Raw genomic sequence first — 15,191 nt, 5'->3', positions numbered from 1 at the left:
GTATAATTTTATTCTCAGTAAATTTTGTTCTATGTGAAATTGAAAAATTAAGATTGATCCCCGCTTCTACATTGGACCTCATAGTTCTTCATAGAGAACTTGTATCATCGACATGTATGATTCCAATAAATCGTTCAATCACATGACCTTTATCCACATATTGCAATACAATTGACATTTACTCCTTTGAAGATACATCTTTTGATTCATCTATGAAGATAGAAAACTGCTTGTCACTTATATCTTTTATAACCATATTAACAACTTCTACTGCAATGGAATGCACTATATCTTTTTTAATATTGGGTGAAGTCAATTTCAAATTATCTAGGGAATTTTTCAAAGTCACAGCTTCTATATCCTTATTATGGTTGCATAACCATTGTAAAAGTTCAAGAAAAATACCTTGATTCATCGAATCATCAATCACATCATGTCCACATAATGCAAGTCCTTGTCGTAATAAAAATTGAATACAATCAATTGATGCACCTAATCGAGTTTGATACCCAACCCATGCTTCGTTAGACATCCTATTTAAAAAAGTCTTAATATGTTGTTTTTGTTTCAAAAGAGCTTCACATTTACCAAAAGGTGTATCATGTGCACTATTAGGACCACCAACATGAATATGCAATTTCTCTTTTTTCTTCCAATTAGAAAATCCTTCACTAACAAAACTGTAACACTCCGCACATTTTTTTTAGTAATAATATAATTTCAGTAACTTTATTATTTGGAATTTCAGTCATTGTTATTAGTTGGAGGGCATTTTTGGAATTTTGGACTTCAAGTGTAAGTGCAGAAATTTAATTATTGACGTGAAATTATTCAAATTAGAAATTAATGATAGGAATTAATTTTCTTTTGAAACGGAAAGGAATTTAATAGTATAAAATGGAAAGAAATTAAATGTAATTAGATTTATTTCCTTTTTTGTTTTATTATTATTATTATTGTTGTTGTTTTTTTTTTTATAAAAAGTCAAACCTCACCCCATTTTTCTTCCTCACGTGCAAATGTCCTTATTGATTAGTTAGATGCCCATTAGATTTTGTGTTTCTTTCGGGATTCACCAGTTTATGTTTCCTTCAGGATTCACCAGTTTGTGTCTCCCTCGGGATTCAGAGATAGTGGGCATACTTAACTACAGTAGGATATGACTCAGTCTCCTTCTTGTTTCATGTGTATATATGTCCCATGAGGACTAGAGCGGTTTATGTGTTTCACCAGAGGTGGGTATCTAGAGGACATAGATGCCCAGCCTGACCCCAATAGTGGGATTACTTACTGAGTATTTTATACTCATTCTCTCTCATGTTGTTGTTTCAGGTAAAAGTAGAGATGCACCAGCGATGGACAAGCGGAATTCGTGATTGAGCCACTGGGACTAGTTTTTACGCTTCCGCATCATAAGATTTAGAGTTCTTTTCATGTTTCTCTTAACTTTTAGTTTTGATGTTTAAAACTTACTTTTAAGAATCGTTTTTCAGACTTTTATTATCCTTTATGATTTATGGGTACCTTACTATTGTTTTAGTATTTGAATTTAATGAAAGTCTTTTGAACTTACCTTATTTAATTAGCATTTATTTCGCCATAACCGAGTGTCGTTTTGAGTTCCATGCATGCATGTATTTAGTAACGGCCTAACTTAAGTCCTAGGGGGTCGGGTCGTTACAAAAACAATCACCTCCCAACTCTTCACTTACTTCTAGTTTGAATAGATAGCAACATAAACAAAATGCGGCATCCTTGAAATGCTATATTCTATCCAATTAGAATATTCACTAAACCAAGCTAGGTTAAATTGTCTTGACTTTGTATCAAATTTGTTAAGTAGAAAAGTATGACTTCGAGGCTAACAAGTACCTTTTAGCAAATATGCTCTACGAACTTAATCTCGAATATTATTATTATAATCATAAATTTTGGATCTTAGACAAGGATTTGCGAGTAGTTCTACTAGATTGAATTCTATATAAGATCGATCTGAACCCAAAATATTTTTCTTCTTTGAAGATGATGCCTCTATTGTTTCTATTGTTTTTTTTCTTTTATAATCTCTTTATATTAATTTTGAATTAACTCTACAAAAGTATTAATAATAAGAATATTACATTCTATTATATTGATTTAAAAGCATAAAAACTTAAAGTCTGAGAAGATTTTAAACTTACTTACCAAGTTTATATATCCAAACGTGTGACAACAAATAATCCTCTAACTTGAACTTTGAAATTAATATTAAAAACCTATATGAGTTATGTGAACATAAAAATAATATGGAAATACAAAACCCTATAATTTGAGGGGGGGCACGGCCCCTATATGGCTTCGCCCTTCCTAAGTGAGGATGCTTTTTATCTTTGTTATAGATTTTAAATGTCTAATCCTTTTTATAACACTTATAAAAAAAAGGCAAAACCTATAACATACATTTGACATGCATTATATAACACTTATATAATATCCACTTCATGAATCAATATAACAACTTATACTTAATACTCATGAAAATGCATACTATATATATTAGAACATTTATAATATATCCCTAGAAGCAAGTAGGAGTGAATTTCATCTACTACTCTATGTCCCCAACTATCTACCTGATCATACCCCTAATGGGAGGCTAATTGAGCGGCGAACTTGGGCCATTCTCACCCATGCACATCCAAGGATAATTCCAAATAGACAGAAATTCATAGTTAGCTCAAGATTTAGATCGAGTTACATAGGTCATCGTAATAGTAAGTCTTAACAGTAAACAATATTATAAAGTAACAGTGATTATTTTGTGGTCCGATCTTATGCAAACTCATTGCATAGGACTCTCCCACTCACATGTCTCCACATGAATGATTCAAGATCACATCGTTTGTATCAAATACAAAGTGGGTCCATCCAATATTGTCCCCAGGATAAGGTACCTAGCCTTATCCCTATACTATAGACCGTTTTGTCTATTTACTCGAACTTGATCTATTTTTATGTCTACATAATGTCCAATGACATAGCCAAGGGTTCTTAGTTTATTGGATTTTAGGATTACAAATCAATAATTCAATAACAACTTTATTGAATAAACGTTAATAACAACTTCATTGAATATAGAATATCTTTTATTGTTTATAAACAATGAGTTTTAGGACATAAAACTCAATATCAACAAACTTCCAAATAATCCCCATATGGCCCCTAGAAACCCGAGATATCCTAATAAACCAACCGCAACCATCTTCTCTACAAATAACATTAAATTGTATGGGATAAGATTTCAAAGTTTTTATTTGAAAGTTGCCTTTCAAAGCAAGCATATAAACAACTTTTTTAAGCATAGATTTAGATTGAGATATGAAACCTTCTTTAAGTAGAAAGTTAGATGACATGGAATAAACATCAAAAAAATTGACAACCTTAACATCATTTACGCCACCACTATGAATGATATCTGTGACACCCTTACTATCATATATGATAGGGTATTCACAGGTACATCCAATGAATCAATGACGACACTATACATAGACAATGTATTGGTAATGTCAACATCAACAACGATAGAAATGTCATTTGATAACCCTTGCAAAATAATCGACATATGTCAAACAAGTCGCTGTCTACTATAATTCTAATTAATTTAGATTTACTAAACTCAATCATATACATGGTAAGTCAAGAAATAATTTGGTTTACACTAAGTTGCAACTTACCACCAATATACTCTATGAGGTGGTTGATGTTCGTATCAATGGGCACATGAATAGAAGCTGAATTGAATTGGTCATAATAATTATCCACATCCCACTTATCTCTGTACAACATTGTAACCAATTGCATGGATATCATAATTCCAACTGAAGACACAGTGAACTTCTGCAAAAAAAAAAAAACACACAAGTCAAAATGAAAAAGAAGAATAACGAAACTAGATAGAACAAAAAAACCCAACAAAAAATAACTAATAAATATCTGCACATAAACGAGTTTGTTTAGAGTTACAAACGACTGAACTTTGTTACTATGCCATAGGGCCACATGAAAACAAAAAGAAGGAGAAGTGAAACTATTAAAATCTCTTTAAAAAAATAAAAATATTAAAATGTAAGAAGATATTTTCAAATCTAAACAATCTACGATATCTAGGGAGAATTAAAAAAATATATATTAAAAAGGGTTTGAGATAATAAAAAATTCAAAAAAAAAAAAAATCAAAAGATTTCCAACTAACCCCAAACAAAACGAGTCTACCATGAGAAAAGGAGTAGTCAAAGGGCAAATTAGACATACCACTACCTTGTCTACACCAATCAAAGCATATTTAGAGATGGTAACGGAATTGGGGCGGGATGTACTCCCCAATCTCGTCCCCACCCCATTTTCCATTTTACAGGATCGGAGTTGGAGAATCTTTGTTCGAGGATTCAGGTCCTCGCAAAAAAAAATTCTGTTTTTTATTTTTTTATGTTTTGTTTAAATTTAACTAAATTTAATATTTACATCAAAATTGTAAATTTCATATAAGAAATTAGTATTATTATTACCTATATTTGTTTAAATCTACCATTAAAAAAATATTTTATTATTTTTATTATAAATTAATAAAAAATTAAATTTATTATAGCAAAAAATTAAAATAAAATAAAATAAACTGAAACAGTAGTTCTACTGTTCAGTAGTATATATGTATATAATTAAATTCTTTTAAAAAAACAAAAGAATAGCAAAACTGTGTATGCCAACGATTAAAAAAATTGGGACGGAGGCGGGGATTGGGTTTTGGGTTTTGGATTGGAGACAGGACGGGGATCCCCTCCCGATCCTCGATTTAACTTCGTACTCGGTCAAATCGAAGATTTTTTACCTCGATCGAGTCAGAGACTCGTGAGAATCCGACTCTGGAAGGAATTTTACTATTTCTAATGCATATCTCATTTAAAAAGTAGACATTTTCTAAATGAAAAAATAAATAGACACACTTTAAAATTCCTCCTATTTGGCACAATTTTTAGTATTTATATAATAATTAAAATTGTCATTAACAAAAGTCATTTCCACAATATATATATATATATTAAAATATTTTAAAAAATAAATAAAATAATTTATCACATATCAGAATAATTTGATAAGATCTAAAAAATAAATGTTTCTCGATATACAAGTATGTATTTTTCTTATAAAAATACACAAACAAGACAGTATTTAACCTTAACCTTAATATAATTTGTCTCGATTGATTAGTTTGCAAACAACATGCGTGATAAAGTGGAAATCTCCTTATCTACACCGACATGAATATATTTTAATATTTTATCCTGGACACAAAATCTAAAGAGGCAAAAACAGGTACTACGTACGGCGCATATCTTCCACGTATGCAAAACTTCGAGAACTGCCGCATTACATTCATTAGCATTCGGACACGTGGCACCACCTGTCAAAAAATAAACGAAGAGGGGGGAGTTAACTGCCACGTGTAAAAGAAGAATTACACGTGGCAATTACACCCAGTCGTGGAGTTGAATATAGAGAATCTATATAAGGTAGAAGATTGAGGTGCTTTGGTTTAATTATATGGTCAATAAAAATTACACAGAGAAATAAGAAATGCAGTCGGGAAAGAAGGCAGTGGAATCTATGAAGGAATCAGCTGCAAATGTTGCAGCCTCTGCCAAGGCCGGCATGGACAAGACTAAAGCCACCGTGCAAGAGAAGGTCTTTTTTCTGTTTACTTCTTAATTTTCCTGTATTATTATTATTGTTGTTATTATTCATCTAAAATTTTACATTAAAATTCAAGTCTGTGAGTAGAATCAGGATTCAGAGGTTTGAATTTTTAGTAAAATTTCTGTTTGATTCATAAATTTTAAAACGTTACACTTCCTTGTTTAGATCTGTTTGTTAATAATTTTAAAAATAGGAAACTATTTCTTAGCTAGTTTTTATATATTATAGCAGGTGAAAATTATTAGAAATTAAAATATAGTATTTATACTTGTATAAACTACAAAGTACAGGATATATATTTTTTAAAATGTTTTTTCATCGGTTTGATAGATGGAGAAGGTCACAGCCCATGATCCGTTAGCAAAAGAAATAGCAGAGGAGAAAAAACAAGCGAAGATTCACGAGGCAGAGCTCAACAAACAGGAGGCGCGTGAGCACAACGCTGCCGTGAGACAGGCTGCTACGGCAGCGGCAGGCACACATGGAACACACCCAACAACCCACCCGACCGCGACATACTCCACCAGCGGAGCCCATGGCTACACCACTGGGACCCAGCAGATGTCGGCATTGCCTGGGCACGGCACCGGACAACCAACGGGGCCTTTCGTGGAGGGCGTCGTTGGGGCACACCCGATCGGCACGGAGACTGGCACTGGAAGGACGACGACAGCCCACAACCCTCTTGTTGGTGGGAGGACTGGGTACGGGACTCAGACCGGCACTGGCACCGGGGGTGGGCATAGTTAAGATGTGGATGTTGTTACTCTCTATATTAGAAGTGGACTTTGGTGTTTTAATCTTGAAGTCCAATTGTGTTGTGTGTGGTTCTAGGGTGGTTCTTCATATTTTGTATGGTTTTATGTTTTGCACTTTAGCCTTATGAAAGTGCTTTATCAAATGATGAATAAAATTTGTACGTTTTGTTTATGTTTACCTTTCCATGACTACGTTGCTACAAGCTTACAACCATCACTTTAATTAGATTTATTGTTTTCTCATCTAATAAGTATAGAAAAAGGGGAAAAGTACCTCCTAAAAGTAAGGAGTTAAGATGGAGAAAAGGCGTGCAGTCTAACAAAATAAAGTTAAATTTGAAAATTAATGTTGAACTTGAACTTTATTATTTTTTAAAAATTTGATAGTCCGAACTTTTGATATAGTTTTGATTATAATTTTCAAATAATATTTTTTTCAATTTTTTTCAATTTTTAACTTTTTTTTCAAATTATTCTCATGATCTTTTGTTGGAATTATTTAATTACAAAATCGAATGAAATTTTCCTATTTTTTACACATACGGTCATTGGGGTGGGAAAATGATTTTCTATTTATCTTCATAAGCCAAACCTATGAAATAATCTAAAATTTTAAGATAAAATTTTTAAATTACGTATGTCATTTTAGGTATTTTAGGTTTTAATGTGCGAAAGTATTGTAATTTTAGACTTTAAATGTCATCTTTTGTAAAGACACGTCTAATTTATGATCTAATTTATGATGTGAAGAATAATGTAGCTTGTTTTATATAAATAGTGTAGTCTTAAAAAGAGGTTTAATAGAGGGAGAATTGTAAAATTTCAATAACAGTTCTTATTTCTCCATTTTTTTTTCTTTGAATCACTGTTATCATTTTTCAATTTCAAGTAACTATCCTCTCAATTTTGATTTCTCACATTTTTTATTTTTATAATAAAAAAATTATTTATTTACTTTAATAAATCATTATCATTTTAATTTTCAATAAATAATATAAAATTTAATTTAATTTTCACACTTACATTAATCTCCTTATACCACGGTTTTCATCACAATATTCAGTTTCACACACCACCACCTATCACCTATGCATCACTACCACATCCTTCATATTGTCACTATGCACCACCATATGTCATCTCCAAATGTGTCCATGCATTAGTACAAAATGCATGCATCGTGTGTTTATTTTAATTTTCTTAATTTTCATGACAAAAAAGTATCAGAGCTAAGCATCACTAGTAGAGTGTATTAGATTAAATTAGCATAAAAATTTATTAGCCTTTATCTTAATATTATTCTAAATATCCTTTGTGATAATAATCAAGTTTTGTAATTAATTCTATATTTCAATAGCACTTTGATAAATCTGGTGTTCCCGACAGTAAAATCGTAAGACCGTTGGTATGCTTGGTGTTCTAATGTTGTAGAATTTTACCATTTTGATTATTCATCACAATAGATAATTAGAATCTTAATAAGATTTTAAGCTTTAAATTTTTAATGTCTAAGTTAATTTAAAAAATACTCTCTGAAGCCCATATTACAAAAGATTCAAACATAATTGAAGATTATACAAATGATTCTCAACTCTCCATAGTCCATAGTCAAGAGCTTCATAACAAAAATAGAAAAAAGCCTACATAATTGAAATATAACAAAAGTAGATATTAACACTATTTAGCAAATAGTAAAAATTGACTTTCTTCAAGCCACAAAACAATTAGTCTCAATTAATATACTCTAAGAAACTCTTCGTTTATTCTCAAGACAATCAATTTTTCAACACCAAGTAACATATAAATTTCTTCATATAGGATTAGTTCAAATTGCCATAAAACTTCTTTGTAGGATAGGATTAGATACTCCAATTTTATTACTATATATTACATGTTAAAAGACAGAAACTTTTCAAATTTAGTACTCTCTAGAGTATGTTGAATCAAATCAAGAAAGAGGACCAATTTACTTCAATTGTTATTCAAACTTTTCAGTTTCATTAAGTGATCCAAATATACTTCAATCTTTAATGCTTGATATTAAAATTCAATATCATTTGGGAACCACAAACTAAATCCATTGTAGGAATATTTCAAATAGATTACAAATTAATGCATACAAATTTATCCCTTAAAGCTCTTAGGACTTCTCCTAAAGATCAAACTCTTCTAATGGAAGCTAATATTGAATACTCAAATACTTTAACTCCAAAAATGTTATTTTTGAATCAAAATACTCATAATCCCAGATGGAATTTAGAAGATGCCTTTAAACCATTGATTGAAAATCCAAATTTACCACAAATTATTGAAAATGAAGATAGAAGCGTAGAAATACAGTTTCAATATTTGAGAATAGGACTTCCTAGATTTTTTTTACTATGTATGAACCTCCTCAACCAAGTACTTCTATAAACATTCAAGGAATATGGTTCGATAATACAATATCACAACCTTTTTATACAAAGATAAGGATCCAACTTTATCTTCAACCCCTTTTGATATGCAAATTATTATTCAATTAAATGTTATTTCCAAACCCTAACAAAATAAACTAGATAAAGAATTTTGGTCTGATAAAAATAAACTCTTAAGAAATATATATATTTTTTTAATCTTTTAACAAAATTAAACAAAGTGAGATTCGTGATGAATATTACAAAACAATGGAAAAACTCAAAATAAATATATTTTTCTTCCATTAGAGAAAATATAGGACATATTATCAAAACATTACAATTCCTTCGTATCAAACTACTAACACAAATACCTCTTCTCCCACATGGGAGACTACAAATCCTAAAAGATATATAACCTCTACACATCCTCCATTAAAAGAAATTAAGCTTCAAAATAACAACAATCAAGAAGTAATAGCTTCTCCTTTCAAAATGATTGGCGTACCTGAAAGCGAAACAAAATACCAACATTAAAAGATATAAAATATACAATTACAGAATAATTATTCTAATAATTTTACATACAATATCCAACCATGTAGAAAGGATAGAATCTAAACTCAAACCCCAACATTATCCTATAAAATCATAACCTCAACCAACTGATAAGAAAAAACCTTTATTTAAACATTTTGAAATTTTGGATAAAAATTTAAAATTAATTAATTTTTCAAGTAAAGAATCTAATAATATTTTAGACAAAATTAACCTTCAATTACAAAACTTAAACCTAAATTCATCAAAAACATTAAACACATCAACATCAAAAGTTAATACCATAAATGAAACTTCTGGTAAAAATCATTATAACATACATGAACTAGAAGAGAATTTCGATAATAACCTAGAAGAACCATTTTAGAACCTTAATCTTCAAAAGATAACAAATCCTAGATACCCAAAATTAAGAAATTATTATTCAAGACCATCTCTACCTGACATGCAATATGAAGAAAGACATCAATTAACTTAGACTCAATATATAGGAAATGACATCTATGAATGGAATATAGATGGCATGACTAAACATAAAATTCTAAATTTAATACATGAGATGACCTTAGCTGTCAATGCTTATAAGATACACCAAAATACTGACCACCAAATTGCTCAAATGCTAATCTTCGGATTCATTGAAACTTTAAAAGGATGGCAAGATAACTGTGTATCTTCAAGTGAACAAGAATATTAACTGTCATTAAAGTTGAATAAAGTGACCCAGGAATAAATCAAACACAAGATGTTGTTGCAACTTAGATTTACACAATTACCAAAAACTTTATAGGAGAACCTGTTCAATTCCAAGAACGAAGTTCTAAAATACTTTTCAACCTTACTTGTCCAAAACTTCAAGATTTCAAATGGCATAAAGATGTTTTCTTAAGTAAAGTTTACACCCGAATAGACTGCAATAATCAATATTGGAAAGAAAAATTCCTCTTAGGATTACCGAAATTATTTGATGAAAAGGTACGTCAAACAATAAGAAAAAATTATCAAGGTACTATTCCTTTTGAAAATCTAACCTACCTTGAACTAGTTAACTTTATCAACAATGAAGGATTAGCCTTATCCACATACCTTAAATTAAAAGAAAAAATGAAAAATGAATTTCATAAGCAAAAGTAGGAACTTTGATCTTTTTGTGCTCAATATGGTTATGATAAAATCACGTTCCATCAACAAGAAAACAACCCAAGAAATTTAGAAGAAAATTTTATAGAAAACTCTACAAAACCCAAGGATATTTTCAAAATAACCAAAACAAAAAAAATTATAAATCAAACCCAAAAAGAAGATTTAAAAATTATAAAAACTGCTAAGAAAATAAAAGATTACTTGTTATAAATGTAGGCAAAAAGGACATATTGCTCCCGGCTGTGCTATGAAAGAGAAAATTAATAACATAGAAATAGAAGAAGACTTTAAAATTCAATTATTAAATTTATTAACACATTTAGACCCTTCCTCTTCATCAGACAACAATGAAGATGTTGGGTGCCCTAAATCTCGTAGGATCCTGTGGTTTGTATAAACAAACATTTTGTGATTTATAATATATGATATTTATTCACATTGTCTATGAAATATTTGATATTTTAGTTGCATTAACCACAAACCAATAAACTAAGATCCATGGTTATCGTTGTAACTTAAACATGTATGTGGAGACATACAACTGGATCGTGTTTTAAGTGATAACCTAATTGATTTATAGTATATGCATAAGGCTAGATACCTTATCTTAGTGACACTATGAGTATGGTCTGCTTTTTTGGTGCTATAAATGTTGTAAAGTGCTACAAATGATCTGATCCTAATTATTCATGTATTAGACACGCGAACGGGGATATTCTATACAAAGGAGTTTGTATAAGAACGGACCACAAAATGTTTAGTCTTGTTATATAACGCCATTCATAATTGAGACTTTAATTTCACTAGGATGACCATAGGTAACATGACCTTAATCTTGAGTGAGTTGTGAACGAGCCTATGAGGGCGGTCCTTTGATTTGCATGGGTGAGAGTGGCCAGATCGCCGACTCAACAAGCCTATCATTTTGGGGATTTTTCTGATTGGGGAGCTGGGAACTCAACTACACAAAATGAAATTCCCTCCTTCCCCAAAGTAGTGATAAGTAGATAAATTGCTCCCTTAAGGGCTGATTCCGGGTCTTGAACAATATGATGACACACCCTCTCTTGGCACGAGAAGGGTTTAGTCATAGTGGGACCATGATCTATTGTTCATTAGACGGATCAGTGGTACTTAAGGAGTTAGACGTAGATACAGGGGCAAAATAGTAATTTCGCCCAGCTGTACTTATAAGCAATATTTGATGGGTTATCGTACTGTTGATTGGTTATATCCGATGGATACAGAAATATATCTGTAGTGCGAAGAGTGCAGCTTCGGTCTTTAATGAAATGCCTGACAGTTAACGAATGGTGGATAATGTGATTAAAGAGTTTAGTCAGTTATTCATGTACTGTTGGAGCTTCAAGCTACAGGTCCATAAGGTCCCCCTGGTAGCTCAATGGATTTAAGTTGAAAATCAGATTTTGGGTTAATTTGAAATGTTCAAATTATAAGAGGGAATTTGATTATATATGATATAATTCAATTATATATGATATAATTGCTATAATGTATTTGATACATTATTGTTTGATTGGAAAAACTAATATTTGAATATGATTCAAATATAATTTATGTGAATTAGATTCGTAGTTATTAAATTTAATATAAATATGATTTATATTAAATGCCATAAAATAGAGAAAAATAACTATGATTTATATATTATATGTGATGCAATATTAAAACTATAGTTTATAAATATAATATGATAAGTTAGTTTTCATATTTATGTATAATTTATTAATTATATGATAATTAATTCATTTTTTTCCATAACCACCTTTAGTGGGTAGTTATACGGTTTTATGGCAAATTGGGATAAAATAAAATTGTTTTAATTATTCCAAAAACACACAAGTGATAGACAAATGCGATTAACAATTGAGTAAGAAAGTCTTACCATATGATCATTTAAGAGCCTAAACGATCGAGTAGGAAGTCTATGTCATAGACTAGTTTTTTCTACATGATAGTGTTGTTGTTTATACAATCATCTTCCTCCTAAACTCCAATCTTCCCCTCTAACCAAAATAAGCTAGAGCCCACCACTCCTGGATTCTCACACTGAGAATACCAAGGTAATCTAGTGGTAGTGTCTGGTTAGTTTGAGGATCGAGTTGCTACTTGTTCAAGGGAGATCGAGTTGTTCACTGTGTTCGTGAGCAAGTTTGATCGAGGGATTTACTTGAAGAAGGATTCTTCAAAGGTATAATCACTTATCCTTTGTTTTTATTTCAGAAACATGCTGTAATTTAAGTTTTATGCATAATCTGTTCTGTATAAGTTCATTCATAATGGGATTTGGACGATTCGCTTCCACTCAAAGGTTCTCTATAATCAGAGTTCCTTTAGAAGAATCCTTATATGACCAAAATTTTGAAATCCAAGAAAATACTGATAATTCTGATTCCAAAACAACATTATCTTCTAGTGATAATCAAATAGAAACATGTGAAAGAGTAGGTGAATACTCGCAGTAGAAAAGATCATGTCCCAATTTTGATTTTATAGAACAATAATTAGAAGACGGAAACATAGGGTAAACAAAACCTATTCAGCATGCTTCTACTGTGCAATTAGAGAGGAAGAGATTAAGAAATTACTCACCTTTGAAGACCAATTCTTCGCGTTCCTCTTCAATTTGATTCGTTTTCTCCTGCTCTCATGAACTCAGCATCCACTAACTCAACGAACAGGAAAAGACACCGCCAAGGGATCTTCCCCGTTTTTCTTAGGGACAAGAACCATGCAGAGGTGTGGGCTTGTACTTAACTTTGGCATGAGGGAAGGAGACAAGAATTGAGAGATTATTATGAGAAAATGTTTTTATAGAACAAAGAGCGAAGGAGAAGATGGAGAAGTAGCAATTCCTCTTCTCTCTCCAAGTTTTTTACGTAAAAATGAGAGATTTGAGAGTTGAGGGAGTTATAACTCCCTCCCCCCTTTTTTTTTTCAAAATTCAAATCCAAAATTTGAATTTTAATAAAAATAATATATATATATATATTAACTAGCTTAATATATTTAAATATTAAATTATATGTTATATTACATATAACATATAACTTATAGTTTATATTATATCAAATATAATATAATCTATAGTTTGTATATAAATCACATGCATATAATTTAATATTTGAATCACATTCAAATAAAAAATCCTCTCTTCAAACTATATAAATTTAATATGAATCGTATTCATATTAATTTTAACATATAGTTTCTATATGAATTATATTTACATAATTAATATTTGAATCATATTCAAATATTTATTTCTATGATAAAACTATATAAATTTAATATGAATCACATTCACATTAAATTTTAACATGCAGATTTTATATGAATCATATTTGTATAATTAATATTTGAATCATATTCAAATATTTATTTCTCTTATAAAACTATATAAATTTAATATGAATCATATTCACATTAGATTTTAACATATAGATTTTATATGAATCATATTCAAATATTTATTTCTCTCATAAAATTATATAATGCATCTATATACATTATTTAATTGTATCTTATACAATTATTTTTCTTTAATTAATTTGAACAATTCCAATCACACCAAAATTAATTTGATTCTCATTAGTCCTTATTGAGCTAACGAGAGGACCTTATAGACTTATAGATTGAAGTTCCAATGATACAAGATTAATTGATTAAACTCTTTTAATCAAATTAAACAACATTCATTAACTGCCTATCATTCCACTAAAGACCGACAACTGAACTCTTCACACTATAGATATATTTCTGTGTCCATTGGATATAACCAATCAACATTGCATTGACCCTTCATAAATTGCTTGTAAGTACAGTTGGATCAAATTACCCTTTTACCCTTGTAGTTACATCTAGCTCTTTAAGTACCACTGATTCTTCTAATGAATAATTAGTCATAGTCCAACTATGACTAAACCCCTCTCGGGCCAGGAGAGGGTGAAGCGTCTCATTGTTCAAGCCCCAAAATCAGCCCTTATGGATGTAATTTATCTTCTTATCCTAATTATAGGGAATGAGTGAATATCTTCTTGTATAACTGTGTTCCCAACTCTTCAATCAGAAGAATCCCCAAGATGGTAGGCTTATTGAGTTAGTGAATCTGACCACTCTCACCCATGCAAATCAAAGGATCGCTCTCATAGGTAGAAGTTCACAACTCACTCAGGATTAAGGTCAAGTCATCTATGGTCATCCTGGTGGAATGTAAGTCTCTTCTAGCAATGGTATTATAAAGAGAGATTTAACATTTCGTGGCCTGGTCTTTATACAAACATTTTCATATAAGATACCTCCGCTCATATGTCTCTACAAGAATGACCAGGATCAGATCATTTGTAGTACTTTTAAACAATTGTAACAACTACAAAACAAATCGTTTCAGTAGTGTTACCAAGATAGGTACCCAACCTTATCCATATACTAAGACCATTTAGGTTATCACTTAAACATGATCCATCTGTATGTCTCCGCATACATGTTTAAGTTACATCAGATAACCTTAGATCTTAGGTTAATGAATTATTGCACAAATATTATAAAATTAATCAACAATTGATTTAACTAATATAAAACT

General features: G+C 30.5%; 1 protein-coding gene across 1 annotated transcript; it reads left to right on the top strand.

Annotated features, from left to right (window-relative positions):
- The first annotated feature begins 5,577 nt into the window (after nt 1-5,577).
- LOC120074373 (11 kDa late embryogenesis abundant protein) lies at nt 5,578-6,671 on the top strand. Its single transcript, XM_039027470.1, has 2 exons — nt 5,578-5,721; nt 6,064-6,671. The coding sequence occupies exons 1-2, from the start codon at nt 5,614-5,616 to the stop codon at nt 6,481-6,483; spliced, it is 528 nt and encodes a 175-aa protein (XP_038883398.1). The 5' UTR covers nt 5,578-5,613; the 3' UTR covers nt 6,484-6,671.
- Nucleotides 6,672-15,191: the final 8,520 nt, after the last annotated feature.

This window comes from Benincasa hispida, chromosome 3 (genome assembly GCF_009727055.1).
Source record: "Benincasa hispida cultivar B227 chromosome 3, ASM972705v1, whole genome shotgun sequence".
In the NCBI taxonomy this organism is placed as follows: Eukaryota; Viridiplantae; Streptophyta; class Magnoliopsida; order Cucurbitales; family Cucurbitaceae; genus Benincasa; species Benincasa hispida.
Note: the sequence above shows the minus strand (reverse complement) of the source record. Positions and strands in the feature narration are given on the sequence as shown.